At 45.9% G+C, this 23,029-nt stretch overlaps 1 protein-coding gene across 1 annotated transcript in view; it reads left to right on the forward strand.

The window, feature by feature from the left end:
* The first annotated feature begins 276 nt into the window (after positions 1 to 276).
* Positions 277 to 23,029, forward strand: part of tmem120ab (transmembrane protein 120Ab) — a 37,928-nt gene continuing 15,175 nt past the window's right edge. The window contains exons 1-2 of the mRNA XM_060898011.1: positions 277 to 345; positions 13,901 to 14,019. Coding sequence (XP_060753994.1) covers positions 277 to 345; positions 13,901 to 14,019 — 188 coding nt within the window. The remainder of the gene's footprint in view (positions 346 to 13,900; positions 14,020 to 23,029) is intronic.

Consider the following 23,029-nt stretch of genomic DNA (forward strand, 5'->3'; position numbering starts at 1 on the left):
TTTTAAGCAGATACATAATATACCTATTACATGTAGTGTATTCCAGAAACAAGTGTCCCAAAGGTCAGTGGATATGTAACAGTCAAAGTTCATTCCCCATCATAAACTGACTCCACACACATGTATTGCATTCACTGACGCTGGTTAATCCAGAGCTACTGTGGCTGGAAATCAGTTTTAGGAATGAATCTAAATTAACAGTTCATCCAAAATAATCATACAAATTACCCTGGTTGTTCTTCGCCTTCATCTCTGTGTCATTTGAAAAAGGCTTGGATGTCTTCCAAATTAAGAGAAGTCCTGCAAGAATGGGAGAGCCTGGAAAAAGATTTCCAACAACTTCAGGTAAGATTTCATAATAATGATGTGCACTATGGCTCAACTTCATTATCTGAATCTTCTGATCAGCTTAATGTCTTAAGTTGATAGCCAAAGTGGATTGTCATTTACACCCTGGGCTTTTCCATGTATACCACTTTCACTGTTTGGGGGAAATGAGGAAATGGGAAACAGGTTTATGACAACTCAAAGTGCTTTTCATTTTGCTTAATTTTCACTTTTCAGCTATCTTTAATGCTTCACACAGGCATGTGCACACATACACACACACACAGTGCCACAGTACCCCTACAGTTCTGAGCCTGCAGCGGTGGAAGATTGGGCCAGGAGCGCGAACTTCCTGAAGAGGATGTCTCTGTTGCTGTGCTGGACATCTGCATGATGTTTTACAGAGAAATCATAATGAGAATGTCTTGTAGAGAATGGATCCATCTGTTGGAATCTTTGGCTTGGGACATCCATTGGAGCAGCGCTTGGTCTGTGACCAGCATTTAGTGGCATCCAGCCAGGTAGTAGTGCAGTTATTACACTGTCCACTTAAATGGCCAAAGCTTCTCACTCCATGGCAGTGTAGCAACACTCTGCTGGGGTCAGCTTACGGCTGGTGAACATAATGGGGTATTCCTCTCCATCAAAGACCTGAGAAAGAACAGCTCCCAAGCCTGTCTCTGAGGCATCTGTGTGTACCAGGAAAGGGAGGCTGAAGTTCTGCTTTCTTATTAGTGGGCAGCTGGTCAGTACTGTTGTTCAGTTCAGTCTGTTCTGGAAGCCCCAATCAGTCTCCTCATTCCACTGACCCTTCTCTGGCTCACCTTTCCTGGTTAGATCTGAAAGAGGGGAGGCAAAAGAGGAGAAGTTGGGTGCGAATTGTCTGTAGTACCCAGCCAACCCCAAGAAGGTGCATACCTGATGTTTGGTGATGGAACAGAGATAACTTCTGACAGCTACTGCCTTAGATTCCTGTGGTTTCATAAGGCCTCAGCTAATGTGATAGCCAAGGTACTGTGCCTCCATGAGCCCCAGATGAAACTTGCAGGGGTTGGTGGTCAGCCCAGCTCTGCAGAGGTTGGACAACACATACCTGAGTTGGTGTAAGTGGTCTTGCCAGGTGGAGAGTGAATGACCACATCATACAGTGTCTTGCAAAAGTATTCATCCCCTTGGTGTTTGTCCTGTTTTGTTGCATTACAAGCTGGAATTAAAATGGATTTTTTTTTTTTGGGGGGGGGGGGGTTAGCACCATTTGATTTACACAACATGCCTACAACTTTTAAAGGCAAAAATTGTTTTTTATTGTGACACAAACAATAATTAAGATGAAAAAAACTGAAGTCTGGAGTGTGCATAGGTATTCGCCCCCTTTCGTATGAAACCCCTAAATAAGAGCTGGTCCAACCAATTCACTTAAGTCACATAATTAGTTAAGAGCCACCTTGTGCAAAGTGCAACATGATGTCTGAATAAATCAACCTGTTCTGGAAGGACCCTGACTCTGCAACACTACTAAGCAAGCAACATGAAAATCAAGGAGCCTCCAAACAGGTCAGAGACAAAGTTGTGGAGAATTATAGATCAGGGTTGGGTCATAAATATCCCAAACTTTGAATATCCCATGGAGCACCATTAAATCCATTATAGCAAAATGGAAAGAATACGGCACCACTACAAACCTGACAAGAGAAGGCCCCACCAGCCAAAACTCACAGACTGGGCAAGGAGGGCATTAATCAGAGATGCAACAAAGGCACCAAAGATGACACTGAAGGAGCTGCAAAGATCCACAGCTGAGATGGGAGTATCTGTCCATAGGACCACTTTAAGCAGTACACTCCACAGAGCGGGGCTTTATGGAAGAATGGCCAGAAAAAAGTCATTGCTTAAGAAAACACATTTGGAGTTTGCCCAACAGCATGTGGCAGACTCCCCATGGAAGAAGATTCTCTTGTCACATGAGACTAAAATTGATCTTTTTGGCCATCATGGGAAATGCCATGTGTGGCGCAAACCCAACACCCTGGGAACACTATTTCTACAGTGAAGCATGGGGGTGGCGGCATCATGCTGTGGGGATTTTTTTTTTAATTGGCAGGAACAGGAAAGGTGGTCAGGACAGAAGGAAAGATGGATGGCACTAAATACAGGGCAACTCTGGAGGAAAACCTGTTTGAGTCAGCCAGAGTTTTGAGACTGGGATGAAAGTTTATGTTCCAGCAGGACAGTGACCCTAAGCATACTAGTAAAGCTACACTGGAGTGGTTTAAAGGGAAACACTTAAATGTCTTGGAATGGCCTAGTCAAAGCCCAGACCTCAATCCAATTGAGAATCTGTGGCATAACTTGATGATTGCTGTACACCAACACAATCCATCTAACTTGAAGGAGTTGGAGCAGTTTTGCATTGAGGAATGGGCAAAAATCCTAGTGGCTGGATGTGCTAAGCTAATAGAGACATGCCTCAGGAGGCTTGCAGCTGTAATTGCAGCAACCTATAAAGTATTGACTTTTGGGGGGTGAATAACTATGCATACTCCAGATTTCCATTTTTTCATCTTAATTATTGTTTGTGTCACAATAAAACAATAATTTTCATCTTTAAATTTGCAGGCATGTTGTGTAAATCAAATGGTGCTAACCCCCCTAAAATCCATTTTAATTCCAGCTTGTAATGCAACAAAACAGGACAAACACCAAGGGGAATGAATACTTTTGCAAAACACTGTATATTCAGGCAGCTGCATACTGGCAGTGGAACTGCAAGATGACTTCCATGAGCCTTTTGAAAGTTGCTGGGACCCTGTGGAGGCCAAAGTGGAGAACCCTCTACTGCCATTGGCCACTGGTGGTGCTAAAGGTGGTCTTTGGTATAGCATTGGGTGTGAGAGACACCTGCCAGCAGCCCTTCATCAGGTCCAATGTGGAAATGAAACAGGGTCTCCCCAGCCTTTCAATGAGGTCATCCACTTGTGGCAGGGAGTATGAGGCATTCAGTTTCCTCAAGTTGTTGCAGAGCCAAAGACTTCCTTTGGGCTTGGGTACTACAATGAAGGGGCTGGACCAGAGCTGATGGATTCTTCTATAACTCATTCCTGGAGTATCCATGTCACTTCCTCCTCAATAGTCTGGCAGGGGGCCCTGGGACCTGGTAGGACCATAGTTGGGTGACAGTGTGAAGAGGGGTCATTATGTTGTGTTGAATGAGGTGAGTACACTCAGGTGTTGCCAAGAACATGTCCCTAAATTGTCCTCCAGCTCCCGGCAATCTTGTCACTAGGTGGGATTTAGGTCCTCCTTGATGTGGACCCACTCCACTGACCTGGATAGAGGGAGAGAGGCTGCTGTGTCAGCAGGATGGTGTTCAACCCAATGTTTCAAGTTTATCTGGTAACGTTGTGTAGGTGCATGCTTACCGGGCTGCTGCAGGTAGTAGATGAATGGCCCTACACTTTCCTCCATGATGTAGGGACCTTGTCAAAGTACCAGGAATTTGCAGTTAACACTGGGGAGGAACAGGAACACACAGTCACCAGGATTGAATTCCCTAGGCTAGGCGGTTGTAGATGTGGTGTTGCTCAGCCAGGGCCACTTGTAAGTGCAAAATGGTCATGACCTTATTAATCCAGGCCTGTATATCTTGGACATACTCAAATACTGACCTGTATGGTGATGGCTGCTCTTCCCAGGCCTCTCTGGCAACATCAAACTAGCCCCGAGGCATCCTGCTGGACAGGAGCTCAAAGTGGTTGAACCCAGAGGATCCTTTGGGAGATTCTCAAATGGTGATGAGGACATAGGGCAAGAGTAGGTCCCAGTCTTGCCCCTCTTCATCTACCACCCAGTGAAGCATCCTTTTCTGGATCTGGTTGAATTGTTCCACCAGACATGTCACTAGACATGTCACCCTTAACAATTTAATTGTACACATCAGGAAAACCATTGTGATTGTTATTTTTAATTTTATTTTGAATGTATATTTCCTCATCCCACCAAAATGATTTTCTGATTACACCACTGCCAGCACAACACACAGCTCATTTTTATATGTGACTGTGACTTATATCAGGCACAGCCCACAACTCACAGCCCACATTCAGACTGCGGTCAAGCTAGCTGCAGTAGGAACTGTATACATATATGGTGGTTTTCTTCAGATGAGAAAAAAGGCTGCTGTTCATTGCTTTTAGTTAAACACTGAGATGTGTTTGTGCACACTGTACAATGATGGTGCATATGTTATAGATCTTCTGGAGAGTCAGAAAATATTGAGCAGTAGTGTCATATGGGCCATTCATCCATTATCTGTAGTCACTTATCCTGTGGGGCGGCACGGTGGTGTAGTGGTTAGCGCTGTCGCCTCACAGCAAGAAGGTCCGGGTTCGAGTCCCGTGGCCGGCGAGGGCCTTTCTGTGCAGAGTTTGCATGTTCTCCCCATGTCTGCGTGGGTTTCCTCTGGGTGCTCCGGTTTCCCCCACAGTCCAATGACATGCAGGTTAGGTTAACTGGTGATTCTAAATTGACCGTAGGTGTGAGTGTGAATGGTTGTCTGTGTCTATGTGTCAGCCCTGTGATGACCTGGCGACTTGTCCAGGGTGTACTCCGCCTTTCGCCCGTAGTCAGCTGGGATAGGATCCAGCTTGCCTGCGACCCTGTAGAACAGGATAAAGTGGCTAGAGATAATGAGATGAGATGAGACTTATCCTGTGCAGGGTCACAGGCAAGCTGGAGCCTATCCCAGCTGACTATGGGCAAGAGGCAGTGTACACCCTGGACAAGTCCGGAGCAAACCCATGCAGACATGGATAGAACATTTAAACTCCACACAGAAAAGCCCTCGTTGGCCGCTAGGCTCGAGCCCTGGACTTTCTTGCTGTGAGGCAACAGTGCCAACCACTACACCACCAGGCCACCCCCCATATGGGCCATTTCACTACAATTTTTTCTAAGTTGACATGGGCTGAATGACATAAAGCTGCAGCCCGGATTTGGCCAGCAGAAGTAAAGAAAAAAAAACAGTAACACTGTCTAAATCCACTTAATTTGCATTAATTTCCTACAATTGCTTTTTCCTTTTTGTGTTTTTCTTCACCAGATAGATATAAACATTTTCATTAGTTATGTTATTGTAGTGAATTCCTGATGTGGGCAGAGCACAGAAGCACGGCAGGCGGGAACTGAAGTTCGTTCAAATTTTATTTTTTAAGAGATATATGTAGCTTTTCAGCCTTACTCACTCCCACACACACACACATTCTGGTCAGGAGTCAGCTCTTCTCTGCTGCATCTCTGTAACACACACACATTAATTGAGACAAGGTGTAATGACTCAGCCACTTACCTTCCTTGACTCAGCCCTCCATTCACAAACTGCTGCTTGGCCACGCCCCTGTTGCCACATACCCCCACCGTCCGACTCAGGCCGGGGAGCTGTCTGGCCTGAACCAGAATCCCCCCCCCCCCCCGACGGGACAGGAAGTCTGCCACCACCATCTGCGCCCCTGGCCCATGGACCATCTTGAACTTAAATGGCTGGAGGGCGAGATGCCAACGGGTGATCAGCGCATTGGCATCCTTCATGCGGTGAAGCCACTGGAGTGGGGCGTGGTCCAAACAGAGAGTGAAAGGGCGCCCCAGCAGGTAGTATCGGAGGGCGAGGACCGCCCACTTGATGGCAAGACACTCTCGATGGTGCTGTACTTGCTTTCACGCATCGAGAGTTTACGGCTGATGTCCAGGAAGGGGTGCTCCTCACCCTCCACCTTCTGGGACAGAACGGCCCCCAGCCTTCTGTCCGATGCGTCAGTCTGCAAAATAAAGTGGAGAGAGAAGTCAGGGGAGTTCAAAAGTGGCCCCCCACACAGTGCAGCTTTTACCTCAGAGAAAGCCTGTTGGCACTGCTCCACTGGACCGGATCTGGAGCCCCCTTTTTAGTGAGGTCGGTTAATGGGCTGCTGACATCTGAAAAATTAGGTATAAACCTATGGTAATAACCAGCCAGCCCCAGGAACAGTCTCACCTCCTTTTTGGTCTTGGGCCTCAGGCAGGCCGCAATCAATGCAGTCTTGTTAATTTGGGGATGCACCTGCCCATGACCCAAGTGGAACCCCAGATACCGTACTTTCACCCACCCAATTGCACATTTTTTCGGGTTAGCTGTGAGGCCCACACACCTCAGTGACTTTAGAACAGCCCTCACATGTTCCAAGTGCCGCAGCCAATCATGGCTGTAGATTATTATATCATCTAGATATGCAGCTGCGTAGGCAGCGCGAGGTTGGAGGACCCTGTCCATAAGCCGCTGGAATGTAGTGGGTGCCCCAAATAACCCAAAAGGGAGCATGACAAATTGGTGTAATCCAAACGGTGTGGAAAAGGCCATTTTCTCTCGGGATAGAAGAGTCAAGGGGATCTGCCAATATCCCTTTGTTAGATCTAGTGTCGAATAAAAGCGAGCAGCGCCTAACCGATCAAGCAACTCATCAATGCGAGGCATTGGGTATGCGTCAAATTTAGACACCGCATTGGCCTTTCTATAGTCCACACAGAACCAGACCGACCTGTCGGTCTTGGGAACCAGGACCACTGGGCTGCTCCAGTCACTGTGGGACTCCTCGATCTCCTCGATTATGCCCATTTCGAGCATGGCCTTGAGTTCGTCCCTCTCTCTCTCTCTCTCTCTCTCATTATCTCTAGCTGCTTTATCCAGGGTCGCAGGCAAGCTGGAGCCTATCCCAGCTGACTACAGGCGAAAGGCGGGGTACACCCTGGACAAGTCGACAGGTCATCACAGGGCTGATACATAGACACAGACAACCATTCACACTCACACCTACGGTCAATTTAGAGTCACCAGTTAACCTAACCTGCATGTCCTTGGACTGTGGGGGAAACCGGAGCACCAGAGGAAACCCACGCGGACACGGGGAGAACATGCAAACTCCACACAGAAAGGCCCTCGCTGGTCACGGGGCTCGAACCCGGACCTTCTTGCTATGAGGCGACAGCGCTAACCACTACACCACTGTGCCACCCTGAATTTGTCCCAAACCACCTTTTTCTTGTGTTCGGGCAAGTGGTAAGGGCGGCTACGCACTACCAACCCTGGGGGCATTTCGATGTGGTCTTCTGTGAGGTGGGTACAACCAGGAAGGGGCGAGAACACATCTGAAAATTCCTTTTGCAACTTGGCCACCTCCGTGAGTTGGGCCGGTGAGAGGTGGTCTCCACAAGGGACCGGAGTGGTTCAAGATGTTATCTTTTTCACATCCGGCCCCAGCTCCGACTTCTCCGGGACTACCGATGCCAACACTATGGGGACCACCCTCATTCCAGTGTTTTAAAAGGTTGAGGTGGTAGATTTGCAATGCCCCACCCCTATCTGTTCGCCTCACCTCATAGTCGATGTCCCCGACTCACTGTGTGACCTCGAAGGGCCCTTGCCACTTGGCGATTAATTTAGAGTTTGATGTGGGCAATAATATGAGCACTTTTTCTCCCGGCGTGAACTCTCTAAGGCGCGTGCCCCTGTCATACAGCCAGATTTGACGTTTTTGTGCCTGCTGCAAACTCTCCTGGGTTAGGTGCATGAGGGTGTGGAGTTTTGCATGCAGGTCAAGAATGTACTGAATTTTGTTTTTGCGAGGTGACGGTCCCTCCTCCCAATTTTCTCATAGCATGTCCAGAATGCCATGCAGCTTACGCCCGTATAATAATTCAAATGGAGAAAACCCAGTGGAGGCTTGCGGAACCTCTCGTACTACAAATAGCAGGGGCTCGAGCCACTTATCCCAATTATGTACATCTTCACTTAAGAATTTCCAGATTAGGGTTTTGAGTGTTTGGTTAAAGCGCTCCACTAAGCCATCCGTTTGTGGGTGATAGACACTGGTGCAGATAGGCTTAATCCCCAGTAACCCATACAGCTCGCACAGTGTGCATGACATAAACGAAGTGCCTTGGTCTGTCAGGATTTCTTTTGGAATCCCGACCCGAGAGATAAAGCGGAAGAGCGCTTCCGCAATACTGCTTGTTGAGATATTGCAGAGAGGCACTGCTTCCGGATATCGCATTGCATAGTCCACCAGAACTAAAATAAAGTGATATCCTCGTGCCAACCGATCTAATGGCCCGACGAGATCCATCCCAATTTGCTCCAACGGGGTCTCGATTAAAGGGAGAGGGGGCAAAATCCCTGGCCAATAGAACCAGGCCATTATTCGGGCTAGTGTTTTATCTTGCCTTAAGTGTCCAGCCATGGGATTAAAGTGAGCTGCATGGAATACGAGTTCCCTGTGGCTCTTTGGGATTAATAATTGGGTTTTTCATTCCCCAGTTTGAGAGTCCTGCGTCACTTGGTACAATCTATCTTTAATAATGGCAAAATAAGGGAAGGCCAGTGCCACGCTTGGCTGGAGAGTTTGACCGTCGATTACTCTCACTTGGTCAAACGCATGCTGCAGAGTCTCGTCTCGTGACTGCTCTAACAGGAAATCCTCAAGGGAATCCCTGAGAGAAGGAGGAGGAGTGGGCTGCTCCTCACTCTGATGCGGTGCTGACGTAGACAGCTCTGTGACAGCTTCTCCAGTCAGCACCACACTGGGATCTTCCTGTGACCTACTAGTGTAGAACCCACTATGGGTTAAATATTCCATCAACTTTTTAAACCCTGGCCAATCAGTACCCAAAATCAACGAGTGGGTGAGACGAGGATTAACTGCCGCCTTTACTCCTATGCATTTGGCCCTGGAATAGAATATGTACGGACACTTTGTGAAACAAATTGTGAACATCCCCAATGCCTCACCTTGCACCAGGCGTTGGTGAATTGAGGTCTGATTACAACCAGAATCCACCAAAGTGTGATATGTATCCCCTGAAACACTTACCGGTATGCGATACGTTCCAGCCCGATCGGGGCGGTCTATGGCGCATCAGGGATCTGGATCATAGCCTCCACCTCCCTTGCGGAACCCTGATTCTGGAGATGCTCCGGCTCCCCACCATGCCAGCATACCAGCCCAGGCTTTCCCTCTGCACTGGTGTTACAGGCGTCACTCACCTGAGGGGGGAAGGACACAGACATGTAAGAGGGAGACGGGAGGACACCACGGGTGCGATGGGCCGGCTGGGGAGGAGTTGGCCCCTGCCTCCACGGTGAGGGAATGGGGCGAGAGAGAGAGGGAGAGGAGACAGAGAGGGGAGAGAAGAGAAACAAGGAGAGGCGCCTTCTCCTCGACCACCTGTCATCAGAACCACTGCCAGATGGAGTGACATTGGACAGTGACACTGGACCCATTCCGCTGTTCCTTCTGGAAGCCAAGAGATGAACTGTTCCAGTGCCACCAGGTCGATGATCCTGTCAGTGTCTCCGTCTTCTGCCTTCAGCCACTGCCGGCAGGAGTCCCGGAGTTGTTGGCCAAATGCGAATGGTCGGCCGACCTCCTCCAGTGTCAGCTTCTGAAACCGCTGGCGATATTGTTCCAGGGAGTGGCTGACCAGCTGCAAAATGGCCCTCTTGAGGTCGGCATAGTTGAGCCAGCTGTCGGCAGGGAGCTGCTGCGCTGCAAGCTGTGCCTCACCTGTCAGGAGCAGGAGGAGGCAAGCCATGCGCTGCTCGATTGGCCACCCCCACGCTTGGGCCGCTTGCTTGAAGAGAGCAATGAAGGCTTCGGGCTCGTCATGCGGGCTCATTTTCGTGAGGGTGACATGAGGGGAGTCCATGGTGGTAATGTTGGACGCCCCTGCCAACGCCAGCAGATGCCGGAACACCTGGCGATCTTCCCGTTGCACCAGCATCAAGGCTTCAAAGGATTGTTCTTGGTCCTTCCGGAGGGCAGTCAGCGCTTGATGCTGGTTCTGCTGGGCAGCAGCGAGGGCATGGACGAGCTCCATAATTGGGAAGGACTCCATGAAGTGGTTCCCTTCTGTACTCACGTCACGGGTTTTGGCACCACTGTAGTGAATCCCTGACGTGGGTGGAGCACAGAAGCACAGCAGGTAGGAACTGAAGTTCGTTCAAATTTTATTTTTTAAGATTTTATATATATTTTTTTCAGCCTCATATACTTCTACACGCACACACACATGCATTCTGGTCGGGAATCAGCTCCTCTCTGCTTTTCCCCCTCCCTGTATCAAACACACACACACCCACGTTAATTGACACCAGGTGTAATGACTTAGCCACTTGCCTTCCCTGACCTCGCCCTCCATTCACAAACTGCTGCTTGGCCACGCCGCCATTGCCACAGTTATTTACTTATTATTTTCACATCATAAGGGTGCCCCTGCTACAGCATGATACATAAACCTCTTTGGCAAACGATAGAGGTGTGGTTTTGTGCATAATCTATTTTAAGAACCGTGAGGCACCCTGGTGGTCTGAGTAGGGTTGCCACCTGTGTCTGACAAAAATCCTGGACATTTCGACCATCCAATCGACCTTTTTGCTTGTAAGCAACAGCGCCCTTCGCACATCTAACCCAAGACAAAAATCACCCTTCTACGCTGAAATTGTATTGCTCTAATTAGTAAAAATGATGCTTTTGCTAGTTATTTGTTTAGTTAATTGCTTTACATAATATAGCAGGTCTTCATTATTTTGGTTTATTTCCAACAGTTTTTGGTTGTGGACACCTGGGGGCAGTAGTGGGCACAGGTAAAAGGGGAATACATAATTAAGTTCTGTTTGTTTGCTTATGTGGAATAAAAATAAATAATCTAATTTTTCATTGTATCTAAGAATACCTGAATGTAACAATGTAAGGTGTAGTGTCAAACAGCTTACCTGATTGCTTAGAGTGTGGTGTGTGCTTTGCTTGTGCCTCTGCTGCTCTTGGCTAAACAAATACATAGGAGGACATGTAACTGATATAACTGGGCACATACAGTACATACAGGAGTATGTACTACACTACACTATTTCATTTAATTCACCAAAACCTTACCTAATCTTCCATTTATATTTCGTGTTTTTCTTTGCTGCTGCTATGAGTCCTGGCTGATTTTCAATGAATGTCTTGAACTCAGTACAGGACAACTGAAAGTTTAGCCTGACTTGAAGCTCAGCCTTCACCATTGCAACAGAGAGTCTGTTTCTTTTATCAGTCCAAGCATCCTCCATTGCCCCTTATCCACCAAAGCAGTTCCAGGGCTGGTTCGGGGCCAGTGCTTAGTTTGGAATCAGGTTTTCTGTTTCCACTGACAAAGAGCTGGCTCTGGGGCCAGAAAAACCGGTTCCAAGCTAGCACCAACTCTCTGCTGGGCCAGAGGAAAGAACCTCTTACATCAGTGGGGGTGGAATTGTTAAGACCAACAACAATAACAAGACCGCAAAAGATCGCCATTTTTAAGCGACGAGAAGCAGCAGCTGTACAAACGCGAAGTCATCCATTATTATTATTATTGTTGTTGTTGTTGTTGCTGCTGCTTCTTCCATGTTGTTTTTGCTTTGATATTCGCGCCAAGGTTTATGCAAACGTAGTGACGTAACTGACGTATACAGCGACATAATGACGCATTCAGTAACGAAATGACGTGGCTCCGCTTAGCACGGCGAGCCATGGAAAAGCAAACTGGTTCTCAGCTGGCTCGCAAGTTGAAATACACATTTTGCCCATCATGTACAAAAAAACGGGACATTCAGTGTCCCGGATTTTTATTATTTTTTTCCGGGACAGACCATGGAAATCCGGGACAATCAGGAAAAACCGGGACAGGTGGCAACACTAGGTCTGAGGGTGCTACACAACAACTTATACCAACAGTAATAAACAACCCTGAACATTAAAACAGTATATTAAACACACTTATCCCCCCTGAGTCCATGCCCACTCCATGCTCTGGATTTTGGCTCAACTCATCCTTGTTATAGAATAAAAGAATCACGTGTAAACATGAATCATTAGATCTGTAATGAGTTTAATTCAAGTTAATTTCACACTTCCAAGTGATAAGAAATTAAAAGGACCAAGAATCATCCCTTTATTTTGTAGATTAATGCATTTGATTCATGACTCAAATGAAAATATGAATACACAAATATGCATTTGGCCTCTAATTAACCCCTAAACTTTCAGAACCCACTGGTTGGCACAAACATGCTTTGCTTACACTCATTATGACATACTTTACCTGTTAATTTTCACTGTAGATACTGAATAATTAATAGTAATTTGCAGAAAATGTCTGAATAATAAGCTGGAACTTTTACTGGTTCTAGGGCACTCTGAGGACATCACACACTGTAGGAGTAGCATCAGAGTAATATGGGGCCTGATGTATAATGCTCTATATACATTTTTATCATGTAAAAAATGCATTTAAAAATGGAAAGGGATTCTAGATAAACATTAGAGTTAAGTTTAATTAGGAGTATTTTGGTTTTTCAGATGAACCATGTTTTGTATGTAGATAAAATGGAAATATAGCATGTTTGTGCTTGTAAAACAATTCGCCCAGTTCACTTAAAGGAGAGAATTTTTCATGAATCACCCAGTACTATTTTAAGTTTCTTCACACAGGGCACACTTTGTCTGGTTCATACAGCCCTGGTCACACTACTGGTCCCACTCAAAAAAATATCATGGCTAAGCTCCTATTAGATCATGTTAGATATTTATCACCAAAAGCACAACATGTCCTAATCGTGTTCATATAGGACTAGCTTGGGTAGCATCATGTTTTTTTTTCTGATCTGACCACAGTCACCCAAATCCTCCCATTTGACCATATGCCATGTTGTATGCAGATATTGGACCAGATAGGAACTGTTCATAGTTTTTGCCTGTTTGGCATAGTCTCTAAATTTCTTGTTGGTTGGACTACTAACAGTTGATAGTTTAAATGTGTAGTAAGATTCAAGCTGCATGTTGAATGTCAGTCTCACCAGATGCAATGCAAACCCATGGTTCCATATGTGACATTTTCCATAAACAACTAAGTTATTTCTAGTAGGCTGCTGTGTCTCAACAGGTAAGAACTGGAGTCATTCAAAATACTCTCTGAGAAGGCGGAGTCTAACATATGTAGGTGTAATACACAGGTTTGTGAAACACTGAGAATTTAAAGATGTGCCATTTGGCCAAAGTTCATTCGACTATTTTCCGTAAACATTTATGTCACATACAGAATTTCAATTCCCTCTGTAACCAGTGTTCTGATTCTGCTGAAATTTTCAAGTTTTGCCACAAAAAAATTGTGTTTACCTTGCTTGGATCATTGACAAGCCTCAGTAAAGTGAATTTTAGAAACACTGAGTTTGCACCACCTTCTTAGTTGAAGCAGAAGAGCCTTCTTGTTGCTTCATTCACATGCCTGGATAATGTGCACTAGGCCCTGTGAAGCTCTCCCTCCCTACGATTTGTTAACTTTAGGGTATTAGGAAATCAAAAAGTGTGGTACTGGGTACATACAAGGATGTTTCAATTTTACCCCTTGCGCAACATAAATGAGACCAATAGCATGACCAGGGCCATACAGTAATTGCCTTAACTTTTTAATGAAAATAAGGATTCAAAACTAACATATCTGTTTTATTAATTAAAATGTTTAATTCTCTTGCTCTCAGGAGACACATCAACTTTATATGCAGAAACTGGATGAAGTCTCCAAGCTCCAGAACAGCTTTACTACCTCTATAACTCACCAGAGAAAGTGCTTAAAGGATGTGTCTAAGTCTCTAAAGACGTGAGGAGTGAATTTGCTTATTTTCTATGTTTCTATTTCTGTTATAATTTCTATTATCCATGAAGTCACCTGTCATTGCGAAAGCATCTCACTGGGTCTTCATGTTTTCTGTCTTCTACTCTCGTACCCTGTATCTTGTAATTGCATGAATTTACACACTGCAAAAAATTGAAAACTGAATTTGAGGAGAAAATTACTGAATAGTAGTGAAATTATCTTGCTGCATGGACAGATATTTTTACTTGATAAGACATCTTAAAATAAGTTGGTTGCAATCTAGAACTATCAAAACCCATGAGGTGGAAGCCTTCTCTAAGCACATCAATGTAATGAATATCAACATCAGTTTCACTCAGGAGGACATCAGTGGGAATAATCTAGCCTTCTTGGATTGTGATGTACACATTAGACAAGACAAAAGCCTTAGCATCCAGGTCTACCGGAAACCCCCACACACAGACCAGTACCTACTCTTCGACTCACACCACCCACTGGAACACAAATTGGGGGTCATTAGGACCTTGCAACACAGGGCTCAGAACATTCCTACAATGGTAGAGGGAAAAGAGAAGGAGCAGAATCACATCAAGAAAGCACTTCAGGACTGCGGGTATCCTAACTGGGCTTTCTTCAAGAGCAGAAAAAGGAACATAACAGACAAGGAGGATAACAGGAACAAACACAAGAACATTGTCATTCCCTACATTTCTGGTCTATCTGAGAAACTCAGGAGGATCTTCTACAAACACAACATTCCAGGACATTTCAGACCCAGTACCACCGTGAAGCAGAAACTGGTCCACCCTAAGGACAGAATAGCCAGACACAAACAGGACAACGTAGTGTATACAATTCAGTGCAGTGAGGAATGCATGGACTTTTATATTGGGCAACCAAAACAACCACTTCACAGGCACATGGCTCAACACAGGAGAGCCAGTTCCTCAGGCCAGGACTCTGCTGTCTATCTTCATCTTAACAACAAAGGGCACTCATTTCAGGATTGCAACGTATGCATTTTAGCCAGAGAGGATCGGTGGTATGAGCGAGGAGTTAAGGAAGCCATTTTTGTCAACCTGGAACAGCCATCACTGAACAGAGGTGGTGGTCTAAGGCTACATCCACACGACAACGGCAACGAGATTTTATGAAAAAAAATATATCGCGTCCACATGGGCAATGGATCAGTAAAATATCAGGTACATATGGCAATGCAACGCTTGCTGAAAACGATGCAATACACATGCCACACCTCTATGTGCACTGTAAGACGGTCCCATCGGAGACACCAGAACAATAGAAGAAGTAGGACACATGCGCATAAACCCCTTCTTCTACCCGGTGTGAAGCACTCACAGGAACAAACACACAACAACAACAAGAAGATGGCTGCGACTACGCGAGGAAATCGTGCCTTCTGTGTGTACAAATTAGTTTTATTAGTGTGCATAGTTTTATATAACTTAATTTTCTTATTGTGTGTGAACATTTTGAAAAGCAGTCTTATCCAATAAAAAAAGAAATTCAAGAAATGGTTCAGTTACTTGTTTATTTAAAAGAAAAGCTGTATACAAAAGTGAATGCAATGCAGTGGTTCATACAAAACAGCGAGAGTGCTGCTTGTTCTAGTCATGTGGTTGTGACGTCATCGTAAACAAATCTGTTCTACTCATCCAGATGACTTCGCAACGGTGCCGTTGCCAGATCTTTCCACTCTGGAACCCGTTCTCATTTTGGGGCACCCAAAACGCCGGTGCCGTGTGGACGCCAGGCCGAAACGATAAACAATTTTATCAGATTCACCTGAATCTGTTGCCGTGTGGACAGCCTCTAAGACATCATTTATCAGCCACCTACAATGCAGTCCTTGGCACACTTCCCAGACAATTGAATGCACACCAAAACCCAGCTGTTTTCAGTGATTCACAGGAGGACAGAGAGAACCAACAATTCACTGATCACCCCAACGACTCTCCAGGCTGTTCACACCCAGCCCCCAGTGACCCACACCAACAGGATGACTCAACGACACCTTAGGATTGCTTTTCATCCATGAGAGGATAAATACCTGATACTCCCTATTAGTCAGACAGAACTGAATAAGCCTTTTGGATGAGAGGTGAAACATCTTCAAGAATCTTAAAGCAAGTCCAGTTGCTCTCTTTTACCACCCACAGTTTACTATGACCTGGATGACTGAGAATCTTCACAGACAAATCTAGAACTAGGTTTAATAATCTCAGAATTGGTTTCTTCTAATAGGAAATGCTAGATCATTTCAACTGTTTTCAAGATATTTTCACTTGCTATCATTTTTTGCAGTGGACAAGTAAACTTTTTACTTATTGCCTTAGGAATTTCCTTAAAGGTCCCATGGCATGGTGGTTTGTTGATGCTTTAAACGGGCTCGTGGAGGTTTCCGGATGTTATATCCGCAGCCTTTCTCGAAATGAACCCTCGGCACGTAGATATAGCCTCCTGGGAGAAAGCCCCATTTCAGCGCTTTTCCCAATGCGTCGTTTTGCTAATGAGAAGCAGGAGGCGGGGAAGGGTAGAGGGTGGGGGCGGGTCTTATCATTAATATTCATGACATGTAAACGTGTTACCTCTGATTGGCTAACAGCACTGTGACGCTACCTCCAGTGGGTCAGAACAAGCGGATGTGGGTGTCTTACTATGGCGAGAGAGAAGGAACAAACCGCAAAGGGAAAAATACCGCGCGCTGACGTCATTAAGGTGTGACGCGAGGAAATAAAATAAATTCAACAAATGTTTGGGTTTTTACTGAACAAACAAACAAATAAAATGAACGAGTGACTTAAAAAAAGAATGTGGGTGTCTTTGTAAAAACTGTTTTGACTGGCTATTATAACAGAGCATGCTGCATGCTTTTTGGTTTTGTAGCGCAGAGTACCTGGCTAACTGCAGGAAGCGGTTAGCTGCACAGCTAATGTAGCCATTGCAAGGCTAACGTGGCACCGATTTTAAAACACGGCAAAACATAAGCTCATAAGTTACAGTCAATTTCCAGACTAAACTCAGTTTAACAGAGCATGCTGCATGCTTTTTGGTTTTGTAGCGCAGAGTACCTGGCTAACTGCAGGAAGCGGTTAGCTGCACAGCTAATGTAGCCATTGCAAGGCTAACGTGGCACCGATTTTAAAACACGGCAAAACGACTTAACAGTTATACACTTACTTGTTCGGTGTTTGTGGCTGATGCGGCAGGGATGCTTGGTACGGATCCAGGCTTCAGTGACAGTTGATGTGCAAAACCTGCCCTGTACTGTCCCAAGTTGTGGAAACATTCATCAGGAAAATGCTTCTGACAAACATACACCGTCTTAGGTAGACTCGACGGCGTATTATTGGAGTAAATAAAATTAAGCCACTGCGTCTTCAGGGGCTCTCCCGTCGGCAGTAAAAACAGACTCCTTTCTGTGTTGTCACATCCATGTACAGCGCAACTTCCATGTTTGGTGGCAACTTTTGAGCTGGGCGGGCAATCCATACAGTGGCTGGGAATCCAGAGGGGGGGGGCGTGGGGATCATCTCCCTTGCTGACGTAGGCAAGGGAAGAGTTTATCAATGCACCGTTTTGACGCGCCATTCTCAAATGTTGGGCATAGTTTGGTTTACACATTATGAAATTTCTAGCCACTGGGGTGACTTAAGAAGGTCAGAGGAACTCATTTTAACGTTAAAAAAACCTCAGAAAGTGAAAATTTCATGCCATGGGACCTTTAATTTTGTCATGCTCCCGGGCTCACCTAACATTCAGGACTCCACTTCCCACAATCCCCCTCACACACCTGTCATTACCACGTGCACTCCATCTGCCAATCCGGAGCCACTTTCTAGGAATGGCACCCCCAAGTTCTAATCATCATCATCATCATCATCACCTGTACCTCTTTGTTTATATCTGTATTTATACCCCTCTGTTTGTTTTTCCCTTTGTACAGTATTGCCTCCACATTTTCATGAGCCTACTGAGCGGTTCTATTTCTGATTGCATTCCTGTGTATGACCTTTTTTGCCTTCTGGTTTCTTCCTGTTTCACCTAGCCCTTGTGTTTGTTTGCTCGTCTCTCTTGCGTCCCGGTTTCTTGATCCTCGCCTGTTTTTCAACTCTGATTTGCCTAGCCCTTGTGTTTATCTTGCCTGTGCTTTTCTGATTCCTGGTTCTTGGACTATTGCCCGTTTCCTGAACGCGATTTGTTTAGCCCTTGTTACTGTGTTAGATTTCTCGGTATTGATCTGGCCTGGCTTTTGTACATTGTCTTCTCTCACTGTGTTCATTAAAGCATTGAGTTTATTTTTAATTCGCAAGCATCTGGTTTGTCACAGCCGTGTTACAGAATACTGTGCCAACATGCAGACGGGGGATTACACAGAGCTACAGGTGGCGCTTAGCAGCCAAGGACAAATGCTTGGACAACATCACCAGCGTTTCGACTCCATGACTCAGTCCATCCAGAATTTTACACAGCAGCAGGGGGAGCAGCAAAAACAATTAATGCAGATCCTTGAAAGCATGAAGGAAATTACAACCCAATGACTCAGCTTCCCCGGCGCGCCTATGGTCACTAACCAGGCTGCTCCCCCCATGGCAGGTTCGTCCGTTTGTTGTCAGCAAGCCAGATAAATTTGATGGCTCACCTAATAAGTGTAAGGGGTTTTTGTTACAATGTTCAATATTTTTTGCAAATTGGCCCATCCCTACGTCCATAAAGGAGCTCCAACAATTTCTTGGGTTTAATTTCTACCATTGTTTCATTCACAACTTCAGTAGTCTAGCAGCTCCCCTTACCACCTTATTGAAAGGACCAGCCAAGAGACTCTCGTGGAACCCCCGGGCACAGGAGGCGTTCGAATCCCTCAAGGTAGCCTTCACCTCTGCCCCCATTCTGAAGCATCCTGATCCCACTCAGCCTTTCGTGGTGGAGGTGGACGCCTCCGAGGTAGGCACTGGGGCAGTGCTGTCCCAGTGCGTAGGTGACCCCTGTAAACTACATCCAATCACTTTTACTCCCACAAACTGACCCCTGCTGAATGTAATTACGGTATTGGGGATAGAGAATTGCTGGCCATGAAATTAGCATTCAAAGAATGGTGCCATTGGCTAGAGAGAGCTATGCATCCCTTCTTCATGTTAACAGATCATAAAAACCTAGAATATTTGTGGTCAGCTAAACGGCTCAACCCCCATCAGGCTTGGTGGTCTCTCTTCTTTTCCCGGTTTGATTTTTCCATCTCTTATTGCCCCGGATCCTGTAATACTAAAGCAGATGCCCTGTCTTGCATGTATCCCAGTCCCGAATCCTCCCCAGAGGCAGTCAATGTACTACCCCTGTCAGTTGTAGTCACCCCCATTAGATGGGAAATAGATGAAGAGATCGACCAAGAACTATCTGCCACTCCTGACCCTGAATCTTGCCCCGTAGGAAGTAAGTATGTACCCACTCAATGCAGGGATAAGCTGATTACATGGGCCCACTCCTCCCTGTTGTCCAGCCATCCAGGAGAGAGATGTACACACCAGTTATTGTCTGGCAGATATTGGTGGGAGAATATGCTATCAGATATCCATAGGTTTGTCTCCTCTTGCACCACCTGTTCTAAATGCAAAACACCCAAAACTCTCCCTGCCGGTAAACTCATTCCCTTGCCTGTCTCTTCCCATCCATGGTCACAAGTAGTGGTAGACTTTGTTACTGACCTGCCCCCCTCACAGAATTACACGGTCATCCTGACCATTGTTGATAGGTTCTCACATGGAGTTAGATTTATTCCCTTCGTTAGTCTACCCACCGCCTTTCAGACAGCTGAAACCCTTTTTAATTTTGTGTTCCATATGTTTGGTATCCCAGAGGATATAGTGTCCGATTGAGGGCCCCAATTCATCTCGCAAGTATGGTCTGCTTTCTTTGAGAGGCTGGGAGTTAACGTCAGCCTCACCTCTGGTTACCAGCCCCAGTCTAATGGTCAATGTGAGAGGGTTAACCAAGAACTGGGAAAGTTTTTGAGACTGTACTGTCATGAGAACCAAGCCAACTGGTCCAACTATTTGCCCTGGGCTGAAATGGCCCAAAACTCATTAATTAGCTCTGCTATGGGTCTCACACCCTTTCAATACATGGTGGGTTACCAACCCCCCTTAATGCCATGGTCTGCCACGCCTTCTGACAACCTGGCCATGGACAGTTGGATGCAATGGAGCGAGCAGGTCTGGGAACAGACCCACCAGCGGATCGAGCATGCCCTCCACAGACACAAGAGGCTGGCGGATCGCCATAGAGGGGACATCCTTACCTACCTCCCTGTGGACTGAGTGTGGCTGTTGACCTGGGACTTCAGGTTTCCTGAGGGAGGTAGAAAATTATTACCCAAATACATAGGTATGTTTAAAAATTCTCCAGCGAATTAATGAAGTTATGTCCAAATTGGATCCGCCTGTACATTACTGCATTTCTAATTCTTTTCATGTATCTCTCTTGAAACCTGTTGTCTCAAGTCCGTTGGATGAAGCCACACCCGATGTCATGCCCCCACCTCTTGTGGATGTAGAAGGTACCCCAGTGTATGCTGTCCACCAGTTGCTGGACTCTAGAAGGAGAGGAGGGACCCTGCAGTACCTTGTGGACTGAGAGGGCTATGGGCCTGGGGAGTGTAGCTGGGTTCCCGCACAAGATATCCTGGATCCATGGCTGGTGGAGTAGTTCCATCAGCATCATCCAGAGAAGCCCGCGCCTTGGCCTCAGGGCCGTCCCAGGTGCCATGGGTCCAGCCCTCTCGGCAGTCTGTGCAGCAATGGTCCCAGAGGTCATCCGCAGTGACGACCCTCTGTCCAGCACCGTGGCAGTTCTGATGGCGTGTTCAGGAGTGTTCCCAGCAGCATGGTGGGTGGTCGTTGTGGTCACCCTCATCCCTTGGCCTCCTTGGGGGGGTACTGTTATGCTCCCTGGCTCACCTAACACTCAGGACTCCACTTCCCACAATCCCCCTCACACACCTGTCACTACCATGTGCACTCCATCCGCCAACCCGGAGCCACTTCCTAGGAGTGACTCCCCCGAGTTCTAATCATCACCTGTACCTCTTTGTTTATATCTGTATTTATACCCCTGTTTGTTTTTCCCTTTGCACAGTATTGCCTCCACATTCTCATGAGCCTACTGAGCATTTCTATTTCTGATTGCATTCCTGTGTATGGCCCTTTTTGCCTTCCGGTTTCTTTCCGTTTCGCCAAGCCCTTGTTTGTTTGCTCATCTCTCTCGCTTCCTGGTTTCTCGATTCCCGCCTGTTTTTTGACTCTGATTTGCCTAGCCCTTGTGTTTATCTTGCCTGTGCTTTTCTGATTCCCGGTTCTTAGACTATTGCCTATCAGCATCATCCAGAGAAGCCCACGCCTTGGCCTCAGGGCTGTCCCAGGCACCATGGGTCCACCACGATTTGTCTAGCCCTCATTACTGTGTTAGATTTCTTGGTATTGACCTGGCCTGGCTTTTGTACATTGTCTTCTCTCACTGTGTTCATTAAAGTGCTGATGACACGAACATGACTCTATGCAATTTCTTAAATAAACTATACAACATGGCAAACATGTTAGATTTCTGTTATAATTATGTGAAAAGAAGCTGTTGTTACGTGAATATCCAACTTTTAATTGCACAGCGCAAGAAAACTGGGTCCGTGGCTCGCGGCCATGTTGTGACGTCAGCGGAAGAACACGCTGCGGTTCACTGGCTGTTCTACTCAATGGAAATGGTGCATGAAAACGCCGGTGAACTTTCTAGTACTAGCTCTTCAACAACCAAATACTGGTACTTTAAGCAGTGATCAAGATGGCATGATTTTAAATAAATGAGATTGATAATAATGTGAATGTTCACAACTAGTACATACAAACTCTGCAGCTTCTGATTCAGCAGCTGCGTCATACTCCGCAAAAACATCAGCAAGAACCTACAATATAAATGGAAATGCAATACACTAAGCTCAAATGACTTTTGGAAAGTATAATTTCTAAATTTTTTCTACATGTTCTTGAAGTCGGTCATCGGGGTACTTGCTACCGTTCCCTAACAACGCATGGCAAAGGGTAAAGTGTAGTGTTGCTACGAGTACTTGCTAAAGCCTCTGGTGGAAGATCCTCGATGTGCTGATAAGGCATACAGTTCTATATAACACACAAGTGTCACGATAATCACAAAACAGATGCAAATTGTTAAAATACCTAATTTTTAAGCAATCATGTATTGATCTCTTCCGAATAGAATCTATGATAGCCTACCCTCTTTACCCTTTGCCTCTCGTTGCTAGGCGGCAGTTACATGAAAGCCGCAAGCTTTCACAAGCAAATACATGACTGATATCACGCCGACTTTATGATTACATTTATGATTATCATGAATGTGTACTCTATGATGTGTACTCTATGAGCGCTCTGGAGCGAGTCACTTCCAAGATGGCCACGCAGACCACATGGTTACTATTTTTAGCATCATGTCGGAGCACTCTATAGCTCTACGTACCTTTATCTTATGTCGTTTCTCAACACATGTTCTGACAGGAGGACTGTCTTTGGAGGAGTCGCCTTGTCCCAGGCGACTGCTGGATCCGGCACAGCTACTAGTAGACCCCCTCCGGAATACTGTAGGCACTGCTGATGGTAGCAGCACACGTTTGTGCTGAACTGCACACCCAAGAGATTCTTTTAAGCTGGGAAGGGTGTCAAAACAATCCAAATCGAAGTGTTCAGAGCACAGGACAGATGTTGGTGAGGGCTCCCACTTGTCACGAGTGCGCCTGACTTGCTTCACCCACTTCGCATGCAGTTCGGGATCTCTGGGAAACTTGAATAAACTTACCCCATCCTTGTGGGTTTTGGAGCAAAAGCTGGCAACACAATGCGAAGGCATAATAAATAAATAAATAAATAAATAAATAAATATATATATATATATATATAATGTATAATAAAAATACTAATAATGATAAACTGAACAC

Source organism: Neoarius graeffei, chromosome 17 (assembly GCF_027579695.1).
Source record: "Neoarius graeffei isolate fNeoGra1 chromosome 17, fNeoGra1.pri, whole genome shotgun sequence".
Classification (NCBI taxonomy): Eukaryota; Metazoa; Chordata; class Actinopteri; order Siluriformes; family Ariidae; genus Neoarius; species Neoarius graeffei.